Here is a 24,342-nt window from a genome sequence, read left to right on the forward strand (position 1 = left end):
GGGCGTGAGGCCAGGGGCATCTTTGGAGGCTGTGACTCACCTTGCTGCAGCCCCACAAATGGCCACTTCTAGCTTTGCTACCCATTGTGAGCTTACCCACTGCCACCACCCAAACTGAGGTCCCCATTTTACAACCTTGATGCCCGTATTTTCTCCCCTCCACTCGCTTGTCCTCTGTTTCCCAATGAAGCTTCCTAAAGCATCACTCCCTTCCAGGCATCTCTGCTCAGAAGCTATCAGTGGCTCCCCTTTGATTTTACTGGGGTTGGACTTTTTTTTTTTTTTTGGTAAAGGCCAGATAGTGAATATTTCCCTTTTTGTGGGCAAAATGGAGGCTTCTCTGTCAGTACTTAGATAACTGTTTAAGCGTGTCCATTAAAAAAACGTAAAAATTATTCTTAGCACGTGGGGTGTACAGGACAAGCTGGACTTGGACTACGGGCCATGGTTTGCTGATCTCTGGTTTATATGCTCCAGTTCTGAACTGCTCAGCCTCAACTCAAGGCCCCGACCTGGCTTTCTGAGATTGTGTAGAGTGATGACTGCGCCATACAAACCCTCTGTTCTACCTGTGGGCTCTCCACACCTTTGCTCAGGTTTTGTCCCTTGCTAGAAAAATCCTCTCTCCTCCACTCATCAAATTCTACCTATTCTTTAAGACTCAGAGCAAGTCCTGCCTTCTGTCTGAATCCTGATCCTATCAGTCACCAGGACTTTTCCCTTTCGGAGTTCATCCTAGATCAAGTGTGTATCAGGGGCGAGGTAGGCGTGGTCTGAGAGCAGGTACTCGGAGAACCATGCCCAGCACAACGGGAGAGCCCCGTCATCCATGATATTTGTTACTACGGGAAAAAGACTGAGAACCACTAATCAGTATCACTTAATTAGTGCCTAATTACATAATGCCTTATGTTGTTGTTTAACTGGATTATGTTCTCCCTAAAGGCCTTGCCTCTGGCATGTCCCTGTTTGTTTCCAACAGTTATGTGCATATTATAGATTTACCATGGGCTTGATTGCTCATATGTGGGAATTGCTTTTTACTGCGTTGTTTCCCAAACCCCAGTAATTAGAATACCATCCCATAATTTTTGCCACATCTGTCGCCCAACTTAATATTTTTATGAGAGGCCGTATGGTATAGCACGGATTCTGGCTGCAGAATGCCTGGGCTGAGTCCCCACTCTGCCAGTTCTTGGCTGTGTGACCTCAGATGAGTTCTCTTAACCTGTCTGTGCCTCAGTTTCTTTTCTACAAGTGGAGATAGTTATTTTATCTACCTCACAAGGTAGTTGGGAAGGGAAACTAATTGATACTGATATACCTAGAAGCCCTAACGTTATTTCTTTAGAAAAATTTTTTTTATTTCTTTTTAAAATTTTTTATTTTTTAAAAATTTTATTTATTTATTTGACAGAGAGAGAGAGAGAGCACAAGCAAGGGGGGGCGGCAGGCAGAGGGAGAGGGAGGAGCAGACTTCCAGCTGAGCAGGGGGCCTGATGGGGGGCTGGATCCCAGGACGCTGGGATCATTACCCGAGCCGAAGGCAGACGCTTAACTGACTGAGACACGCAGGTGCCCCTATTTCTTTCTTTCTTTCTTTTTTTTTTTTTCAAATATTTTATTTATTTATTGAGAGAGAGCGCGAGAGCGTGTGCACGCAAGGAGATGGAAGAAGGGCAGAGGGAGAGAATCTCAAGCAGATTCCTTGTAGAGCTTGGAGACTGAGGCAGGGCTCGGTATCATGACTTGAGCCCAAACCAAGAGTTGGAGGCTCAACTGACTGAGTCACCCAGGCGCCCCTAAATTTATTTCTTGACACATGTTAAGCATAGCAGAGTCTTAATTATTCTTGTTATTGTTCTTGCTGTTATTTTTCAAGACCCCTGTGAATTGGACACTGGGTGCTCAGTCTGCATCATTCATTGGCACATAGCAAGCATAATGTAAATGTATGTGTTTTTTTTTAGTATTTTATTTTATTATTTTTTAACCGACTCACTTTTAAATACCTAATTTATTTAAAAAGGAAAATTTTAAAGCAGTGATATCCACAAATTCAAAGTTCTTGATGTGTTAGTTACATATTTTTAAAAAATTTATATAAAAATAAGATACATAACTTCAAATAAAGAACATTCCTCTGTGTACCACCACTTGGGTTCCACACGTGGGATATACTGGTTTAATTGACATAAAATAGAAAAAGAAGAAAATACACTTATCTTTTTGATATTCAGTGGGGAACAATCCAAAGTAAAAGCTTTTAGAATGAACATAATATTGTTAGAATTATGGGTCTGAGGAGGCCTGAGAACAGGAATATTTTTCACGTATATACCAGAAATCCCAGAAGGGGATTTATAAGCTTAATTGGTTCTTGCCTTTTAAAACCATTCTAACCATTCTGAGGTTAGGCTCTCCTGATGAGATGAGGTTTTCAGGAATAGGAGCCTGTACGATGCTGGTGTCAGAGCCAAGGGTCGCTCTCCTGTTGTAAATTTGCTGGGCCATCACCACAAACAAGCCTTGGGGAGCCCTTAAACGGAGAACACTGATGACCCACAGCCTAACTGGGTTAGCGGTACCTGGCAGCTTCGTAGATGATGTTGTATTCTGTTTATTTTGTCTCCTCCTCTCATAAGTGAATAGAGTAGGTAGAGCTTTAGTGTACCTCTTTTTTTTTTTTAAAGATTTTATTTATTTATTCATGACAGAGAGAGAGAGAGAGAGAGAGAGGCAGAGGGAGAAGCAGGCTCCCAAGGAGCAGGGAGCCCGATGCGGGACTCGATCCCGGGACCCCGGGATCATGACCCGAGCCGAAGGCAGACGCTTAACCATCTGAGCCACCCAGGCGCCCTAGTGTACCTCTTCAAATGACAGTAATTAATATGATTCTTTTCATAGTATCACAGAAAACAGTAATATGGAATGAAGGAGGTAGGGGTGTTGACAATAGAAAGCCGTAGTGTGAACTGGTTCCACCAGGCTAGTGACGGGGGTGAATTAGCTGTGTGTTAACTGAACACATACAGGGGGAAAGGGTGTGTCTTTGAGAAAGATACCAGGTAATATGCGGTAAGCCTCGCTTTCATTGTAATCTTGTCCCGCGAATTTGAGCTTTCTTATCCTAATTTGGCTTCTGAATTTAAATCTTTAACATTTTTTTTTTCACCTGTCTTTCCATTTTAATGAATGTCTTGTTCCCCTGGAAACCATCATGCGGGAGTATATTTTAGTAATCAGAAGCCACAAACGTGATAGCTATTAACAGTAGATGTCATTCAATTGTCAAGAATTTTAAGACCTTGATTACTTTGTTTCTAGAATGTCCTTATAAATAATAGGACGCCCTGCTTGGGCCCTCAAGTCTTGTTGAGTTAATATTTAGTTGGCTCTTTCTGTCATTTCAGAAAGATCAGGCTTCACCGTGAGGCCGGTGGCTGGATACCTGAGTCCGAGAGACTTTCTGGCGGGACTGGCCTACAGAGTGTTCCACTGTACTCAGTACGTCCGACATGGCTCAGACCCCCTCTACACTCCGGAACCGTGAGTACCCACATTGCATTCCTAGGCTGGATGGGGACCACCACTCTGTCAAGTGGTCCATGCTCACTTTACTTGGAAAGGTGCTCAGGCCCTCTTTTACCTGCCAAGTAATTTCATCTGAGGGCCACCGTGCTCACCTAAAGAAGCCAGTGGTTACTGAAAGATTGGATTCATCAGCTGGGGATGTAGGGTCTCCAGTAGCCTCACTTCAGTTTGCCTCTCTAAGTTTATCCCAACACTGACCCTTTCACTTTGGCCAGGCTGTTGATGATATTACTCCTTAAAACGTGTAATTTGTATAAAGCCATGCTCCATAGAGACCATTATTAGGTCAAAGTTGCATTGAAAGAAGCAGGGCTCAAAATTCTAATAATAAGGACAATCCTGACATGCCGGGTGTGGCTCTCATCAACTCATTTAATCCCCACAGCGATCCCATGGTGTAGGTTATTATTTCCGGTTTTACTGATGAGGAGATGCAAGCACAAAGGGATAAGTCAACGTCGACACAGTCAGGACTCATGCACCTGTCTCGTGAGGAGGCTCCTCCTCATTAAGGATGTTCATGCACACGCGAAAGGGCTTAGTAACGCTCATGACAGATTCCTTCTCCCTTAGTGTTTTTCATCACCCCCAAAACTCAGAACGTTGTGCTGTGCTCTTCCTGCTGTCTTCGTTTCTTGAACACTCCTCCAGTCCTACCCACCACCTCTCGATGTATATGGGGTTTGTGATTCTTCTTTGACTCTGTCAGCTTTCCTTGAGAGAATCTACCTTTGGGGCTTTTATCATTTCTCTACTGGATAGTGGGTGGCCAAGGGTTGGGTAAGCTGTGAACCCTCACGTGTTAATCATTTGGCCTTATCACACATGGGTTGTAGAGTCTTCCAGGGTGAAACACTGGCCTGTTTTCTCAAACTTAACTGAATTTTCCAGTGCCTTTGAGACAGACACGAATCCCATCTTCTCTGGGAAACATTCTCTTGCCATCCCCATGCACAATCACTCCTTCCTCAGCAAATCTGTCATTTACTTTCCTTATCATCCATCTATTACATGTATTTAGCCTTGCTGGCTTTTAACATTTTAACTTGGGTCTTACATCTTTGCCGAAATTGTCAACTACTTGAATATTTCTTTGTACCCTTTTTTAAAAAAATGAATAAACATATGGGGAGATTACTGTGTGCTTGGATGGTCTAGGAACAAGACAAGGTCCCTGCTCTCTAGGGTGAATGAGTGGGGGTGGGGGACAATGGTCAGCATACAAACACATAGGCAATATGGTATCAGGTACAAGTGCTATGATGTGCTCAAAGTGCTGGAAAGACAAATAAAGCAGGGTGAGGAGATAGATGGCCAGTAATGGACAGTGCTCTTTTGGATTGAGTCATCAGGGAAGCCTCTTGGGAGGTCACATTCAAGCAGAGACCTAAATGCAAATATCTCCTGGTAGAACATTCCCGATAGAGAGAAAAGAGCAAGAGCCAAAGACCCCGAGGCTGGGAGTTGTCACTGGGTCTCTGTCCCCTTGGGCTCCATTTGAATGAGTGTCTACCCCTCATCTTACCCAAATTTGTTACGCACTGTTCTTCAGGACGCTGGGGTTATCATTTTGCTTGTGATGCTTACTAGAATCATCTTGTGATTAATGGACTGCCATGATCTTCACTGGGGAGCAGAGAGTCCTTGGAGGTTCAAGCACTTGTGTAGTTGCTGGTGGTGGAAGTAGGCAGGGATTTGAGCTGAGTCTCTGAAGCTCCACTCCTCCTCTTAGGTGGCTGGAGGCTGGCTCACTGACCAGGTAGGTCCCAGCAGGGTCACTATATTGCCTTTTAGCTCCTTTCAGCTTCCCTGTAAGTGTTTTCAGGGTAAACAAAGGTTACTTATAGGACTCAAGATATTTGGAAAAGAAATGCTTCTTAAAGTGGAGTGAGTACTCAAAAGAGCATTGTCAGAGTTAAAAAGGCAATCTCTAAATCTAGCCCAGAGGGTTCACAAATGGCCCTGTTTACAAATAGCAGGCACTTTGTTAGTTCCTTTTGAATAACTGGTCCCCCTGAGACCTGATAGTGTGCCAATGGGTATGCAGAGAGAGAAGGCAAAGAAATGAGATTTTAGACACAGAAGTCTATAAAATTTTGGGATAATGTGTTACATTTTTACCAAAGTACTTTCAGCCAATTCATTCAGCAAACATTTATGTGCAGTGTTAGCAAGGGGGTGCAGTGGATTCAAAGATGAATAAAATATAGCAGCTGTTTCTTAAAGCAGCTCACATTCTGGCAGGGGAGATAGAAACATAAATAATTATGAAAGAGTGTGGTTGGGGCGATGATGAGGGTGTGTACAAAGTGTTAGAGGAGTACAGAGGAGGGAGCAGTCCTAAAAGGCTTTTCAGAGAGGGTATAAACTGAGTGGGGCATTTGGAAGGGGGAATAGGAAATTGTTTTTGTCCAAGGCAAGGCGGAGAGGGAGGGGAAAGCGTTCAAGTCAAGGAAACAGCAAGTGCGAAGTTGTGGAAGCTCCTAAGAGGCATAAATGAGCAAAGCTTGTTACACCAAGTGGCCAGAGCATAGGGTATGTGTTAGGGATGGGATTTTTTTTTCAGGCCACAGTGTAAATGATCATTTGTCAAACTAGGACATTTGGGCTAAAATCTGTAGACAATAGGGAGCTATCCAAGGTTCTGAAGCATGATCAGGTAATTGTGTTTGAGAAAGATGATGGGGGTGGGGGCTGGGGAAGTGTAAAGAATGAAGTAGCTGGAAAACCAGCAGGAGCTCCCATTCCAGTGAAGGAATGTAGTTTATAATTCCTTGAACTAGAAAGGGTCCGTGGGATAGGACAAGAGGTCATCTCTTTGCAAAACACCATCATGATGGAATTAACAATATTTGGTGGCTATAAAGAGGGTGAGGAGAGGGTCCTCAAGGTAACAGTAAGGTTTTTAGATTGGGAAGCTGAATGGTTGGTTTTTTTCTAATAATGACTGAGAATATTGGAGCAGGATCAGGCTTGGAGGGAAGTAGGTACGAAGGAGGGAGAGAAGAGGAGGATTTGGGTTTGGGACATGTTGTCTTTGAGGTGCTCGTGGGTGGAGCCTCCCGGAGAAGCGCCTGATAGTTGGAAATAAGTGTCAGGAGTTCAGAAGTGAATGTAAAGCTCCCGCTATAGATGTGAGTGTTTTCTTCTTCCATGACTCCCATGACTACCCAGACAAGAGGAGGCTTAAGTCAGAGGATGAAAACATGGGATTCACTAACTTGGTTTTTTTTTAACAGAATCTTTTTTGAGGGAGTGGGTTTTATGTCATTCATTTGTTTTGTGTGTGTGTGTAAGTAATTTTCATTCATTTTCTAGATTATTATTATTTTATGAGTAGGTAATACATGTACCTGCTTCAGAATTCAAAGCATACTGTGAGCAATGACTTTCTCTTCCTCCTCTGCTCCCTTGACACCCACTTCACCTCCCCAGAGGCCACCACTGCTGCCAGCTTCCCCTGCACCCTTCCAGAAATACACTATGCAGACACAATTCTCTGTAAAGATCCCTTTAATCCAGATGTATCGCAAAGTCCTAAATCCCTTCCCAGCTGCACCGTTGAATGGATGGGACCCCATGCTGGGAGTGCTGTTTCCTGCCCAAGCACTTTTCCAAGCATTGTCTTTGTAATGAAATCTCATTTCTTCAACTGAAAACCAAAGAGAGGGCAGATTCTCCAATTTGTGAAGTTCAACTTGGCTCCTGTGTTTGGTGCTTGTGCTCTGCTTCCAAATAGCTGCCTTCAATTGCTGAACTGTTGTCGTGGGGGCAGCGCTAATGAGACAAAGGTGAGCCCTTGAAGATGCCGGTAGAAATGAGAGTGAAAGCAGCAAAAAGACATTATCCGAAAAAAAGAATTTTATTTTCCTTTTTCAGCCTGGGGAGAATGTATTTTGATATCCTCGCTTTCAACAAATATTGGGCTTTAAGCGTGTCTTTGGCCTGTTTTTACATTTTACATGTTAAAGACTCTGTATTCTCTAAACTTGGCCGGATAGTGGGACTTTAATTTAAAAAGTGATGGCAGATTGGATTGGTTCCCCCGGGGAATGTTTTCTATCCTGGAGGACAGCAGTGAAAGTTGTGGAGGATCAATGACTCTTGGTTTTCTTGGTGGGAGGACTTGCTTTTCCATGTGTTTCTACCTATATTGAAAGGTGACTGATTTTGCTAGAAGTGGAGAGCTATCTTTCTCCCCTTCTGCAGCGCCCGAGGCCGTGATTCTGCACTTCACTGTTGCATAGCTGCATGCTTTGATCAGCTGTGATCACAGGCACCTTTGTCACTAATCAAGTATTGAAGTTTGTAAATGATTTCCTTTACGTATATCCATTGGGTCAAATTCAAGGTTCCAGGAACAGCATCCTTCTCACTCTGAGGAATGAGAAGGAAAGATGCAGAGTTCCGAATCCTCGGAGTGTGTGAGCATCACCCGGCGCGTGAATAGTGGCAGAACAGTAATTTGAGAAGGTCCACCATCTCCAGGTCTCCTCTCTCCCTCTCGGGAAAATCCACAGTGGCTGTGTCTTATTGTACCCTCTGTCCACCTTATCCTTTAGAACGGGGTTTCTCCTCGGCACTATTGATAATTTGGGCCAGATAATTCTGTTATAGGGAGCTGTCTTGTGCATTGTAGGATGTTTAGGAGCATCCCTAATCCACTAGATGTCAAGAACACCCTTCCACTCAAGCCAGAGGTGCCAACGGCAGGTGTCTGCTGATATTGCCAAGTGTCCCCTGAGGGGGGCAGCATTGCCCCCAGTGAGAACCACTGTTCTAGAAGAAATTTGACAGGTCACATTAACATTGTTGCTCCGTCTGCCAATTATTATTTTTTCCCCCTAAATATTTTATTTATTTATTTGAGAGAGAGAGAGAACACCCATGAGCAGGGGGATGGGGATGGGGAGGGGGCAGGGGGAGAGGGAGAAGCAGGCTCCCCAATGAGCAGGAAGCCCAACACAGGACTCGATCCCAGGACCTGGGGATCATGACCTGAGCCAAAGTCAGACCCTTAACCAATTGAGCCCCCAGGTGCCCCTAATTACTGCTTTCCTTTCTCTTAGAAGCAGTCTGTAGACTCTGTTTCCTTTCTGAAACACAAAAGCAGTATAGATTTCCTTTGTTTAACCTCTGTTCTTTGTTGCATATAGAGAGAAAAGTCTGATCTCATCAAACCATGTCTTCTGCTTCTCTTTTGCCTCCTCCAAAACCTTATGCTCCAGCCACATTGGACTTCTCACCATTCCAATGATCCTGCTGGTTCATGGCCCCGCCCCTTTGCACAGGTGGTTCGTTCTGCCTGGAATGACTCTGGTAGAATCCCCTTAATTCTCTAGGATTAGAGCTCAGTCACAGCCTTCTCTGTGGAGTTTTTCTAGGCAGAGCTGGATGCTCCTGCAACACTTTGCCTTACTTCTATTTTAGCACTTACAACACTGAATGGTAATTTTTCGTTCACGTGTCAGTCTCCTTCATAAGACTATGATGATGTCAAAGCCAGTTGACAAAGGCAATGCGGAAGCGAGGAGATCAGACTGAGGTTGTAGTGGATCCCCAAACCTTGCACATAAGGTGAAAACTGAGTCCTCTGTGGGCTGAAGCCATGACTAGCACTGCTACCAGGAGGTGTCAAGTACAAGGTATTCTCAAAGGCCCAGACCCAACCTGAGATCCAAGGAGTGAGGGAGTACAGGGGAGTAGATGCTGTGGATTTATTTGAAGTCCTGGGCCTGTACACTGTGGTGGTGAGGACTCTTTCTGAAAGGCTGCAGCCCTGTGTTGGGCAGTGCCCTCCGCTCTCCCCAGTAGCTTTACTCTGATTTCAGGGACTTATCTGGACACCTTTCCAGGAATAAGGCATTTTTACACATTCAGTGTCTTTGGGTAAAATCCTGAACCTTTACTGGTGGGATTATAGGCAGCAACTGCGGCTGTGAGGGTACAGGGCACGTCACTTGGATCAGAGAGCCCAGTAAGGGACAACCTATTCTGCTCCTCTATTTTGTTTTTGGGATAAAGATAGTTGCAGAATAAAGGAGGGATTATTCATTGTGAAGCTGAAGAAGAGGAACAAAAGGAAATGTGCAAGTTGTCCCCACCTCCCCCTTATTCAAAGGAGAGAAAAAGAGCAAGAGAGGGAAGGAGGGAAAGAACCAGAGAGGGAGAGAGAGAAAGAGGGAAAGAAACTGTACTTTACATGGTGCTAAAGAAGTATATTTTCTCCCCTTTGGGTAACTAACCCTAAATATTGTCCCACTTAAAAGGCAGGGAAGCTCATGGCCCTAGCTTTAACAGGAATGTCAGTCTGTGACATGTTCTAAATTGTATTTGAACTAATATTCAAAATATTGCATTAAGAAGTTCTATGAGATTGGCAACTTCTGCCAAGCACGGGTGCAGGTCCCCCAGGGGTGGCCATGTGGATGGGAGTGTCATCCGTGTCTGGCATGAGTGGCTGCCCCTCCCCCAAGGAGGAGAGTGGACCAGAGAGGTAGCAACATCTCTGGATTTGTCTCTCGAAGCTTCTTGCTGAAGTGGTGGTAATTCAACTTAGGAGGCATACCGGGCACATAAACAAGTCATAGGAAGGGGCCTATCCCTCTCTCTCTGGTTTGGTCTCTGACGTCAGGCTTCTGGTTTCCAGAAGGTGCTTTGGATTTTCAGATGTGGCATATATTCCACTCTCCCTAGTTCTGCTTTAAGTCCTTTGCCTTTTCTTCCCTGGGCACTTCCTTTGAGGGGATTTGTGGTCTCTATTCTTCATAGTTCCTACAGACTTCTTGAATTGTGCAAGGTGGAGGTTGAGCACCTGCTAACTGAATTTGCCTACATGTATTCATGTATATGATTTTCAGTGACCTCTATACCCGATGCCCAGTGGTATCTTAGAAACGCAGAGCCCTTTAATGAGAAATATAGTTCAAGACCCGGGGCCAAATTTTATGCTTTCCTCCAGAAGCTGTGTGGTTTGACTGAAATCTCAGGAATGAAGAGGGGTAGGGCAAGCAGACCCTATCTTCTAAGGCCTTAATCCTATATAATTTTCCTATATAATCTGGTCTTGTTCTTCTCAATATAGGCCAAATCTACCGTGATCTAGATTTCTGGATGGAGGTGACCAGATGCCTCATGGTTCTGCACTGGGTGTCCTTTGAAACTTAAACATTGCCCAGAGCCGTGGTGAAATACACATCCATAGCACAAGCCCTCTAACCCTTGTCTATTGCTCAGGGAGAAGCAACCAGGAATTTTAAACCTACATTCTTCGACATCAATTTTTTTGAGGTCAAGCCAGTACAATATCTGTCTTTCCAGAAGAACTCTTGCCAGAGTAATAATGCAGTTCTGCACCAGGAATCACTTTAAACAATGTTTTAGTGAAAACATTTAAAAATATTCATTCTATTTTATTTTCAGATGTTGGGCTTAACATACTAGTAACAAAAATATACTTGGCCCAACATATTATAAGCTTCTTCTTTCAGGGAGTCCCTGATTCAGAACTGCATTGGGATGATCAATTATTCAGCACAGAGTGATGTGGGTATATCTTCTGCTCCTTCCTGGTATGGCACTTTTCAAATCAAAGGGCAAACTTCCACCATTAGGAAATAATTCATGACACCATTGACTAATATTGCAGTGTCTATTGCCATAATACCACTGAATTCATTTGCATTAAGGAAATTCTTTCTTGTCCCAGTTGAACATTTTAGGGGCAATTAATGTTATCTTTAAATATAACTGTTTTAAAGTTTAAAAAAAGCTTTGCAGTCAGGTGATTTTTCTTATAATTGCTGCTGTGTTTCAATTTTACAAGAAAAATAAAAGTGAATTATTTCTGACAGTATTTTTCATCTCTTTCTAAGTCAATGAATTTTATGCTTAGCCCTTGCTTATTAGAACAGAACCCTCTCTAAAACTGGCCGAAGATGTCATTTATTTTCTTTTCTTGTGGCTCAGACATTAATCCTCATTTGTTAAGTAATAATAGCAGCAGGTAAAGACGTAGGTTTTGAAAAAATTTGAGAAAATTTGGCTGCCCTTCGCTTGATCTAACAGATGTCTCTCACTAGGTCTGTAATGAGAGGAAAAAGAGGATCTTTCCATTCTCAGTTTTCCCTCCTTGCTGCCATGTGAGGGATTCTGGGCATGTGAACTTGTCTGATGTTAAGACCTGACCGTCTCAGGTGTTTTTAATATCAGGCCTCGTGGAAGGCGAGTCTGGGCAAGATCTTACTGCGGCGCTGGGAAGATGAACCAGAACTTTAGAGAGTTTAACCTTCATTCCTATGAGCTCTGTTTAGCTTAAACTTGCTCTTTCCCAGAGGACACCGGAGCGCAGCCCCGAGCTCCCTGCCTGGCTTCCTCCGTGGCTCTATTATCATCGCTGCCTTTCGGGATTGCAGAGAAGCATCACCACTAGCGATTCTCAGAAAATGGCATGTTCTCAGAAGGCCGATCCCACCTGGCTTCCTTTTCTTGCGCTTCAACCCAGAGCTCACACCCCCAGCCTAGCAGCCATCTCTCCCCTCAGGAGAAGTTTGGTTTGGGCTCTACCCGGGCCAGTTAAGACATTAGATAGAGGCCCTAAGACCTGAAAGTATTGTCATCCCTTCTAGACTAACAGATCATTTCAACAACAGTATCGGTAGCAACAGAAGCAACAACAGTATTTTTCACTATTAACAACAAGTATGTATTTATTGACTGTTATGGATGAGGCACTATTTTCAGTGTTGGATGTGGCTTGAGCTCATTTAATACAACAACCCTTTAAGGGGTTGTTGCTGTTCTTATTCTGAGTTTATGGATGAGGAAACTGAGGCCCAGAAAGGTTAAGCAACTTGCCCAAGGTCACACAGCTGGTGGTAAGGGAGGAAGTCAGGATTTGAACTCAAGTAGTAGTGTCAGTGACTGTGAGATTAGCCACTATTCTATGTTAAAAGGTACCATTAAACAGGAAAATTCAAAACCTATTATGTGTGAAGTTGAATAGCTCCTTTCTTGGTTTTTCTAATTTACAAATGTTAAGTAAGAGAGTCAACAGTAACACCCTTCTTTTAATTTGGTGGCCCGGCTTTGCCAGAAGCCTAAGCAGTGTCTGTGTCTTTTGGATGGTCTAGAGCTATGCAGGTCCCAGCTAGTCTTTGGGCCCTGCTACCAGTCTTTGTTAGAAGCCCACCCTCTCCTTTGATCTTCACAGAGCCAGAGCCTGCCCTATTTATCAAGAAGAGACATCTCCTCTTTCACTGGGAAAAAGAGGATAGTTCCTCTCTACAGGGTAGAAATGCAGATAGGAGGCTGCTGTGTCCCCGTCCTCAGGCAGAAGGACCCATGGGCTGCTTGCCTGAAATCCAGGCCCCGCTATCAGCTCTCAGCGTGACTGTTGGCAAGCCACTTAACCTCTCTGTGTGAGGGATAATGAAATAATGCTTTGATCTTTGCAGAGAGAAAAAAAGCTTTACATAAATACCAAATAGGTCCACTCTTTCTTGGTACCTCTTAAATTCATGAGGAGGCTGATGGGCCTCATAAAATTCCGGCCTAATTACAAGTCCACGTACATTCCCAGACCGGGACTCCCAAATTTTCAATCATAAAATTTTGTCTAGTTTTGTGAGGTGCCTAAAAGCAAAAATAACCCCTAAGACTTTTTACAGGGTCTTTTGTCTCAAGAGCTCCAAGCACTCTAACAATAGATATTCTATGAAAAAAAAAAAGCACTATACATTATTTAAAACCTGTGCATTTTGAAACCAAACTTATATCTAAGTGCCTGCTGGAGCTGTTTCTGTTCTTTTAGGCTGTTATCCACAGTGACTTGGGGTAAAGCTTTCAGATATATATATATATACATATATATACATATATATATATATATATTAGCAGATTCAAAGCAGGATTCCTTCCCACCCTCACCCTCCAAGTTTGCCTTCCTGTGTGGTGCTTGTCATCTAGAATCATCTAGAATTAACACCACACCCGAACCACAGTTCTCATTCCCTCAGTGCCATGTAGTCAGCGGGAAGCTCATTTCTGTGCCATCAGGTGTGGAAGACTGAGATGAATATTTGCATTTTTAAATTGCAAATTCAGAAGAAGAAATTCAAAGTGATTGAATTTTAGGCAAGGAAGAGGTAACCACTGGTCATACGTCTTCACTGCTGGGCAGAGAATTACATCTATTGACAGGTACAGAAGCCACCACCAAAGAGAAGGAAAGAGGGATCTGACTTCTCCCACACGTGTTCTGTTGGCCTGGCATCATTCCACTCATCTTTATGAGGTAGGCAAGACTGTCACCATTTAACTATGGCAAATCCATAGTTCAAGGAAGTCAGGTAATTTCCCTGTGGTCCCACAACTAGGAAATAGCAAAACCAAGACCTAGTCCAATGCCCTGATGCTACACCGGAAATTAGGAAAGTTGTACTTAGGATGCACTTGGATTTACCTCTTTATGGAGCCATAGAGTCCCATCATCCCTGCTTTGTTTGGCTGAGTTAAAACGACAGTTAAATTGAGCATCTTTTATGTGCCAGGCACCCAAAGATGAACATGGCATGACATCTGTCCGGGAGGAGATTACAAGTTCTTGTTTAAGGGATAAAATATGTTCCAAAAGGGCAACCTTACTGAAGTACGATAGATGTTTGTGTCAGTATAATTTAATGTAATATGATGAATCATACATAACTCTTTGGGAACTGATGTTTTCAATGTGTTATCTTACTACATTGTTTAAGAACTCCATGTAATCTCCATTCCAAAGATGAGAAAAAATACAGCTGTGCTGTCCAATATGGTAGAGATGTGGCTATTTAAATTTATTAATTAAAATCAAATTCACTGTGCTGTCCAATATGGTAGAGATGTGGCTATTTAAATTTATTAATTAAAATCAAATTCACTATAAATTTAGTTCCTCAGTAGTGCTAGCCACATTTCCAGTGTCCAGTAGCCACCTGTGCCAAATGGCTACCAGACTGGACAATGCAGATTTAGACTATTTCCATTGATGAGGAAAGTCCTATTGCACAGAACTGCTCTAAGTCATTTGCCTCTGCAGAAATGTGGGAAACGGACTTGGATCTGACTTCAGAGTATAGACTTTTAACCATTCTGTTATAATGCATCCTTAATCTTTAGTGAAATTTGGGGAGGCGGCAGGGAAAGAATTAAAAATCTCTTATTTATTCCAGAAATAAGAAATATCTGAGATGATAGGGGACCTAGAGACCTAGCAACAGTTTCACTTGCAGCCCTTTTATGGGACTTGTAAGAACTGGAAACTATGTCTCTCCCTGGACCAGGGAAGTTAGTACTTGCTGTTTGCCCTTTTATGGCACCATAAGGTGACTTTGCTAAGAGTTATTCTAGGATTATGTCTTATTTACTTTTAAGCGTCAGTTCCTAACATAGTGCTTGGTACAAATAGGCATACCATAAATGCTTCTTGAACGAAATTTCAAAAAAGAACTATAATATCTTCTGTCAGTCTCAAAAGAATTGTAGTGAAGGGAAGTAGCATTGGTGGCCTTCCTTATGATTCCTAGGGGGAAAAAAGTAAAGAAGATTTCCTCCAGGGCGATATCCGAGTGCTCGGCTTCATAGGAAGAGGGCCACATATCTATTTATCTGCACGGCGATACGGATAGAAGAGGGAGTGATCATAAGGGCTGCCTGAAATTTTATCTGGGCCAGATTTTACAGTATGCTATTTTAAATCTAAACCAAAAGAACTCTGTATATGGCTCCAAGGCAAGCGCTGAAGAAAAATTGCCTCGATACCAAATTAATTCCCGTTATCATCTCCTTGGTGCAGTGAAAACAAACTAAGTCACCCCCTTTTCTGTGCGTCCCGGAGTGTTATCCCAGATTACTTGCACTTGCCCGCCAAATGTTGTGTGAAAGCTGAACAAAATAACCTATTTTGCCTCCCAGCTCATCCTCCTGCTTCTTTTTACCAGTGCGAACACCCCACCCCTCCCACTCATCTTGCTTTCCTTCTCTTCATGATTTAGCTACTGTGTTGGCTTCTGTGTCATTTAGAACAAACAAAACCTATAGAAATATGATTTAAAAGACAGATGCACTGATTTGGGATGGGAAGCCAATGTTGGATGCTGGCTCACTGCTTCTTAAAGGCTTTAATTTACAGCAGAAATAAAAAGGAGTTGTTCAACACGTGGCGTGAGGAGTCAGCTTTGAAAACTGGTAAGAGGAGAAAAATGCCAGACTCATTTTGAATGTGAACTTAACAACCAGGACCCTTATTTCCCCACGGCAAGATGATCGCGACTTTCTTAGAATGATCTAAGAATTCCCCGGAGGCATTTTGCCCAGGCCCTTTTGTGGGCCCATTTCGGCAGGCTTTAAAATCCTCCTAACAGGGCTTATCAGAGAAGATTCCAATTTAGAGCAGCAAAAGTGTAGAGTCTGATATCAGCTCTAGCTTTTCTTTCTCTTTCTTTCTTTCTTTTTTTTAAAAGGAGACATGATGTTTTACAGTGTTAACAGTTTTGAAAGGTCCTACATTTCCAGTGAACAGAGCGCTTTTGTGAAAAGCTTCTGAAAGCATTATTCAGGCGAAAATGCATCAAAGGGATGCGAGTTAAAAAGAGAAAAGTTTGCCAACGTGGAGATTGGAGGCAGCATGTGCTGACAGGTGCAATTATAGCCAAATAATTGAATCTTTTAAGAGAGATCTGGTGTGATAAGGCAACAGTTGTGGACTCACCTCGGAAACCTGTTCATAATTAGATACTCAGGGGTCCCAGCTGTGGATGACACAACCGATGGAGGGATCGTGAACTACTTTATATGCTGGCCATAATAACCATTGCACTTTGTAAAATAGGGCGAAACCGCGTGATTTCAGCCCAACAGAACCTGATTGATACAGAGGTTGGAGAAAAGACTCAGCCTTTTTCCTTCAGATTCCCAATAGTCTGGAGCCTCTTTCAGGCTCTGAGTCACAGTCAACCTCAGCTTCTAAATCCTTCAGTGTCACAGAAACTAAAGAAACTTTTCGAAGTTAAGTAATTTTAAACATCTTTAGTAACATTAAACATCTTCCTTCACTGTTTGGTTGAAGGGTTTCCAGGCACTTCGGTTTCCTTTGTCTACACCCCATGTCTAAGCCAAAGACACTGGGATGGAGTTTATTTCTGAGAACGTTGCACCAGTCATAGAAGACGATAACCTTGTTTCTGGTCTTGAAATATAGGTGCTTAAAGCTTTGGCTCAATGAGAAATGGGCTTACTGTCCATACTGCACACACACACTTGCTCAGGAATCGGAGTGGCAGTTCTTCCTCAGGGTCTCTGCGGGGACGCGGGGACACAGAGCTGAGAAGAGGACACAAACCAGTGAGATACAGCACTAGCATTTCTACTTATAACAGGGTGTAGGGCATCTCTCACGTTCCATCAGTAATTCTGTTAGACACCTTGCTTCAGGCTTTCATTCTTTTTTTTTTTTCTTTTTTTTAGATTTGCCTATTTATTTTAGAGAGAGAGAGTGTGAGTGGGAATGGGGGAAGGGGCAGAGGAAGAGAGAGGAGAGAGAATCTCAAGCAGACTCCCTGCTGAGCATGGAGCCAGACGTGGGTTTGATCTCACAAACCCAAGATCAAGATGTGAGCCGACATCAGGAGTCGGAAGCTTAACTGACCGAGCCACCCAGGCACCCCCAGACTTTCATTCTTAATGGAACAGTATATTCTGCCATGTTGTATGATTTCATCCTTTCAAATTTATTCTTTTATCCTCATCTATGAATAGTTGGATTACCTTGTCATTTGAATGTTATTAAAGGTTCTTAAGTTGGCTATGAGTTATCAGATAATGACACCTTAACTTAAAATCTAGGTGATAGCTCCTTTTTTTATTACAGGGAATTGACTCCTTAATGTCTTTGGATCTTAGTATTTTCCTTCTTTTTTCCTTTTTGGCTGCCACCTCTTCACTTTTCCTTCCACCTGTACATTAAAAAAATTTTTTTTTAAATGATTTTATTTATTCATTTGACAGAGAAAGACACAGCAAGAGAGGGAACACAAGCAGGGAGAGTGGGAGAGGGAGAAGCAGGCTCCCCGCTGAGCAGGGAGCCTGTCGCAGGGATCGATCCCAGGACCCTGGGATCATGACCTGAGCCGAAGGCAGACGCTTAATGACTGAGCCACCCAGGCACCCACACCTGTACATTTTTGAATTCCATTAGTACCTAGGTAGATAGAAGACTATCTTCGGCAGCAGCCTTCTTCAAGGATTTAACAAGCTCAAAACTAAATCCTGTATTGCACCCTGAATCAACTGTCATGGTAGCCGTGACCTGTCTCGTTCTCACATGACGAAGCACTTAGCACACGGCCTGGCTCATAGCAAGCATTCGATAATGTGTTGGTCACAATACTCGTTATTTTAGTTTCCACTTACCTATTTTATTTACACCGCCTTCAGTTTTCCCCAAAGCTTGACATCTGGTCTAATTTTGGAATTATCGTTGTCATATTTTCTGCCTGGATAGGTAGGGGTGCTTTAGTATTTGCATTATAGGCTACAGTGGAGGTATTCAGATTTATCCATGGTGGGCCACTTGATCCTAATCCCAACATCAGTGCAGACTGTATGATGTTTTAAAAAACTGGTCACGGGAGTGCATCGATAGGGTCTACTCCCAGCATAGGGGTATTAGATGCTTTAACTAAATCAAATGCATGCAGAGGAGTAATTAGCTACCTAGTGAACTTTCTATCACCACCTTTCATTATGCCCCAGTATTCTGATGTAATTTCAGTGGAATTAAATTTAGGCAGCTCAAAATTACAAAATCACATTTGGCTTTCGTTTCAATTCCTTGCTGCTCGAGGCCTGCTAGGAGAGCTCCTAGCATCATCTGTTACGACAGTGGGTCTCCACCTTGGCTGTGTCTCATTAGCACCCTCGGAGCTCTTGAAACAATACAGATGCTCTGGTCTATCCCGGAGAGTTGGATTGAATTGGTTTTACATAAGACCTGGTCACTGGTATTTTTAAAAAGGCTCCTCAAGTAATTTAGAGGATTCAGGGCCACTGAGTGGCAGGAAAATAGACTTGCAACATACTGACTGCATTTTTACTTGTGCTAACCAGCTTGGTTAAACTCTCTCTCTACCATGTAAGCGGTGCCCCCTGACCTATCCCTTCCTACTTACTCCACATCTGCTAGATAAAACAGCAGAGCAGGAAGAGCACAGGTTCAAGTCAGAAGAATTTGATTTCAAATCTTGTCTGTCTCTTATTAAGAGTGTGACCTTGGAAAGATGCTTAAATTTACTTAATTATGGTTTCCCCATCTATCAAATGGGAATCATAAGACTTCTTTGTAAGTAAAGATAAATTACTGATACGATATGAGAACATTTAGTGTAGTACCCAGCACATAATAGGAGCTCAGAATATGTTCGCTTTCTTTCTTTTTTCCCTTCTGTCTTTAATGTCTTTATAGGTAAAATGAAGGACTCATATAATATTTAAATTCTCCTTGTGCCCTAAAATCCAATGAGTCTGATTCTCTGCCTTAAATAATACGATTGGAGAGTAACAACCATGTATTCTTTTCCACACATTCAGTCATGTGTAAAAAGAAAGCTATTGGCACACAGTTGACAGGGAATAAATTGGGAATTTCTTTTAGTATCCTGTCTCCATATTCTCATTCGGCTGCCTTTTCAACCTGATATACCTATGAAGTGGCTGGCCAAGGCTGGGGATGTGGTTTGAGTTGCGGGAACAAGATTTTTTGATTGAGTAATGCCATCTGTTTTATGTGGGCATCAATCTTGTGCCTTTGACCACCATCGATTTGCTTCAACCGCATAACCACCCAACGTACTTTATACTTTTAATCATAGTGGCAGCACCTGGCATTTATATTCTAGCATCTATTTGAAGTGATACACTTGAGAGGAACCCAGGTGAAGTTAGGAAACATCTTTCAAATACTACCTGGCTGATTCCTTTTTGCCAGGAAAATAAAATTTTGCATCTTCTTGATCCATTCCCAGAGAATCATAGGGGGATTCATTCAAATATAGCTTGGGATCAGGGAACACTTTGTGATTCATGGCAATGACTCAGGAAGGCATCTGCCTTGCTTCCCTGGGACATGTACCTGCCTTTGCCTGATCATTTGGCTCCAAATGGAAGCTCAGGCAAATGAGAGCAGATCTAAGCTTCTGTTATTTTCTAGTTCAGGTGAACCAAAGCAGAGGACTGGGAAGGTTCTCCACTGGGCAAGTTCAAGGGAGTTGCTTGTGTTATAGGCAGATAACTCGTTGATGGGAAAAGCCACTTTTAGGATGACAATATGATCCTCTGCTGTGTCCTGGTGTCTGTGAAGTGTAACATGGCAGTATGTGCAACTTAAGGGTTAAAAAAAAGCAACAGTGTAGAAGTCACCATAAGCTGGATTCAAATTTTGGCTTTATCACCATGGCAAACTTTTTCTGTAGAGGGCCAGCTAGTAAATATTTTAGGCTCTGCGGGCCATATGGTCTTAGTCACAACTACTCAGCTCTGCAGTTTTAGTTAAAAAGAGCCATAGACAGTACATAAACGAATGAGCTATGGCTGTGTTCCAATTAACTTTATTTATAAACGGGTGGTGGGCCAGATTTGTCCTGCGACTGTAGATTGCCCACCCCTGCTCTATCGGATTTTGTACTGTTAAGCTACTTTAATTCTCTAAGTTTCTCTTGAGGATTAAAAGGGATAGTGAATGTAATAAAACACTTACCATGTGGTTGGCATATGGTAAACACTTGAAAATAGTCATTGCTATTATTTATTACAAATTTTGGATATCATATAATTGAAGATGCTATGAATTGTAAGGTGCATCTGGATTTCAGAGATATTGAAAGGTGATTAAAAAAAAGTCTTAGATTTGATGAAATTTGGTCACAGCAATTAATTATAAACCAAGGTTATATTTATGATTTTAAGTCCTGTTCTACCAGTGATAGTTTAAAGCCTTTCGTATAATATTTTTTTTTACGATGTTTTTCTTGTCAGAGACACATGCCATGAACTCCTGGGACATGTTCCACTACTTGCGGATCCTAAGTTTGCTCAGTTTTCACAAGAAATAGGCCTGGCATCTCTGGGAGCGTCAGATGAAGATGTTCAGAAACTAGCCACCGTGAGTTCATTTTCAGTTTAAAACACTGTCCTATTTATGTCCATTTGTAAGGTAAAGTAAGCTTAGAGTTATTGACTATAAATTATAAGGCAAGTATTCTGGAGAGGGCATGGTGACTTCACTGTTTCCCATGTTGTGTTCCTTTGAAACACAATGTGTTCTTATCTTATTAACTATCAAAATATTTGTATTTTATCCTTCTTGTTCAAGAAGTGGCTAGATAGTAAATAGATATATATTTTTTAGGATTTTGTTTATTCATTTGTCAGAGAGAGAGAGAGAGAGCGAGCACAAGCAGGGGGAGTGGCAAGCAGAGGGAGAAGCAGGCTTCTTGCTGAGCAAGGAGCCCAATGGGGGACTCGATCCCAGGACCCTGGGATCATGACCTGAGCTGAAGGCAGACACTTAACTGACTGAGCCACCTAGGTGTCCCTAGATAGTAAAATTTTAGGCTTGCAGGTCATAAGGTCTCTGTCACAATTACTCAGTTCAGCCACCATGGGGCAAAAGCAGCCATGGACAACATGGAAATGAATATGAGTGTGGCTGTGTTCCAATAAAACTTTATTTATTAAAGACGGCAGTGGGCCAGATTTGGCTTGTGTGCTGAAATTCGTTGACTCTTGTCAACGAAAATAAACACTGAGCTAGTGTTTATGTCTCCTAGAGACATTAGGAATAGTAATATATGCATTTATGGAAAAGTAGGGGTTGTGCTTGAGGTTATTTCTGATTAGTCAGTATGGATGTGGTCAGACACAATTTGAGTCAGCAGTAAGAAGCTGAAGCTAAGCAATTATTGTAAGTACAAAACCAGAAGATTTGATGGCTACTATGTTCTCAACAAGGTTTTTCTCAAAACAAGCAATATGAGAGGAAAAGTGTCATGTTGGTGGCTTCTTTAAGATGCTCAAAGCCAAATCTAGCAAACTCATCTTCCTTACCTTAACCCCTTTTCAAAGAGCCCAGGGTGAGAAAGAGCAGCTTTAGCCAACTCATTACGGGGGCCAATCCATCTGCCTAATGAACAAAGCTTCTAGAATCTTCTGGAATCTTAAGTTGTGTGTATTTGATGCAGATGCTCATTGATGGCATATTAGGCATGCAGGGATATTCTTCTCTCCCACCAAAAAATAAGTGTTCTTTCTTTTTGATTTTATTTATTTATATGAAAGAGAGAAAGAGAGAGAGAGAGAGCACGCACGTGAGGGGGAGGGGCAGATGCAGATTCCCTGCTGAGCATGGAGCCCAACGTGTGGCTCGATCCTAGGACCCCGAGATCATGACTTGCGCCAAAGTCAGATGCTTAACCAACTGAGCCACCCAGGCACCCCTGTTCTAGATTTCTTAAGACACATAAGCCCTTTCAGTTTATCTTTCCTAGTTTTCACAGAGATATAAGACATGAGAAAATATTTTTCTAATACAAGAGAAAGAGCAGTGCAAAAGCCATGCTGTTAGAGTCGGCGAAGAGATGAATAGTTAGTGGGGCTGGGGGGGCTCCAGGGAGCTCGGGAGAGCCTATAGCAGAAGGCAGATCCTCAGTTCTCACTCACAGCCGCCAGACCAGAGTGCAGGCCTTTGTGTTGCCAGATCTGCACATTTTTTTTTTTTAAAGATTTATTTATTTATTTGAGAGAGCGAGAATGAGAGAGAGAGTACATGAGAGGGGGGAGGGTCAGAGGGAGAAGCAGGCTCCTCGCCGAGCAGGGAGCCAGATCTGCACATTTTTGAGAGAGAGACTGGAAATCGAGATTTCTAAATGAATTTAAATGATTTTTAAATTTTGGCTCATAAAAAACATGATGAGCTGCGGAAAATATATTTGTAGACTGAATTAGGATCTTGACTTCCGATTTGCAGCCTCTGCCCGAGGGATTGTGTCTCATACATATTGGCTATCTATTACTGCATAACAAATAACTCCAAAACTTAGTGGCTGGAAAAAGCGAACATTTATTATCTCATAGTTTCTGTGTTTGGGAATTTGAAAGAAACTTGGCTGAATGGTTCTGGCTCACGGACTCATCCTGTGGTTGTCAAGATGTGGGCTGGTGGGGGTGCCTGGGTGGCCCAGTTGGTTAAGCGTTTGCCTTTGGCTCAGGTCATGATCCCGGGGTCCTGGGATCGAGCCCCGCATCGGGGTCCCTGCTCAGTAGGGAGCCTGCTTCTCCCTCTGCCTGCCACTCCCCTTGCTTGTGCTTGCTTTCTCCCTCTCTCTCTCTCTGTGTCAAATAAATAAATAAAATTAAAAAAAAAAAAGTTGTGGGCTGGGTCTGCAGTTGTCTGAAGATTTAGGAATCTTCTGCCAAGACAGTTCACTCATGTGACTATTGGCAAATCACTTCCTCTAGAGCAAATAATGAGGAGGTTGGAGGGGGGAGGAGAAAGAAAGAGATCGAGGGGAGGAAGTTGTAATGACTTTTGCGACGTGATCACATGTTGTTCATGTCAGCCATATTGTGTTCATTAGAAGGGACTCACTCCAGCCCATACTCAAGGGGAGGGAATTTAGTCTCCACCTTTTGAAGAAAGGAGTGTCAGAGTATTTGTAGACATATTTTAAAACCAGCACAACACTGAGTTCTGTTATTTAATTCTCAAACCTTGGCTCTGTCTTTAATCTCCACATTTTAGAACTTTTCCCGTGCCTTGCAACTTTCTGGGTTCAGTCTTTGACCCCCTACAGCTTGTACTCTTCACCGGGGATGCACATCTTGCTTACTTACCTGACTCTGAACAGTCAGAAACTGGGGTTCAACTCTGTCAGGCTCTGTGTGTGTGTGTGTGTGTGTGTGTGTGTGTGTGTCCAAAGAGAGGAGGAGAAGGAATAAGGTAGGACTTCATGGCTGTGAATGTAGGCGGGTCCTAGCAAGTGATTTTATTCCTTTATTAAAAGCAGTAACAAGAAAGTAGTTTTATTGGCCCTTATTTTTATACTCCATCAAATGATAATTAATTAAGTCCATCGTTCAAACTAACATTCACCAAGAATATAACATGGTCCTCACATTTGGGAAATTTATAGCCTCTGTAGGTAAAACTAAGATTTTTCACAGGAGAGAAAGTTTGTGTGGAATCTTGAAAGATGACAAAGTCAGCCAAGTTGCAAGGGGAGGAAGGGGGACTGGAGGGACAGTTTCAGCCAGAATAAGAAATCTCTCTGGTTTGGGGGTCCAGCAGTGAATGCCTGTTCACCCCTTTACAGGGCCATGCTGAAAAGGAGGATTGCCTTTTCTATTAGTTTTCTATCACTACCGTTAACAAATTATGGGTGACTTAAAACAACACAAATTTGTTATCTTACAGTTTCATAAGCTTAGAAGTCTGAGCTACAGTTAAGGTGTGAGCAGGGCTGTGTTCCTCTCTGGAGGCCTCTTGGGGAGAATCTGTTTCTTTGCTTTTCCCAGCATCTAGAGGCTACCTGCATTCCTTGGCTCATGGCCCTCTTCCTCTGTCTTCAAGCCACCAATGTTGCATCTCTCTGATTTTTCTTCCATCGTCACATCTGTCTTCACTGGCTGTAGCTGGGAAAGGTTTTTTGCTTTTAAAGA

At 42.7% G+C, this 24,342-nt stretch overlaps 1 protein-coding gene across 1 annotated transcript in view; it reads left to right on the forward strand.

Annotated features, from left to right (window-relative positions):
* The window catches only part of TPH2 (tryptophan hydroxylase 2), an 87,237-nt gene that overhangs the window by 33,311 nt on the left and 29,584 nt on the right, over positions 1-24,342 (forward strand). Inside the window, exons 7-8 of the mRNA XM_006744516.3 lie at positions 3,414-3,549; positions 20,662-20,788. Coding sequence (XP_006744579.1) covers positions 3,414-3,549; positions 20,662-20,788 — 263 coding nt within the window. The remainder of the gene's footprint in view (positions 1-3,413; positions 3,550-20,661; positions 20,789-24,342) is intronic.

This window comes from Leptonychotes weddellii, chromosome 5 (assembly GCF_054177405.1).
Source record: "Leptonychotes weddellii isolate Sample4059 chromosome 5, ASM5417740v2, whole genome shotgun sequence".
Taxonomy (NCBI): Eukaryota; Metazoa; Chordata; class Mammalia; order Carnivora; family Phocidae; genus Leptonychotes; species Leptonychotes weddellii.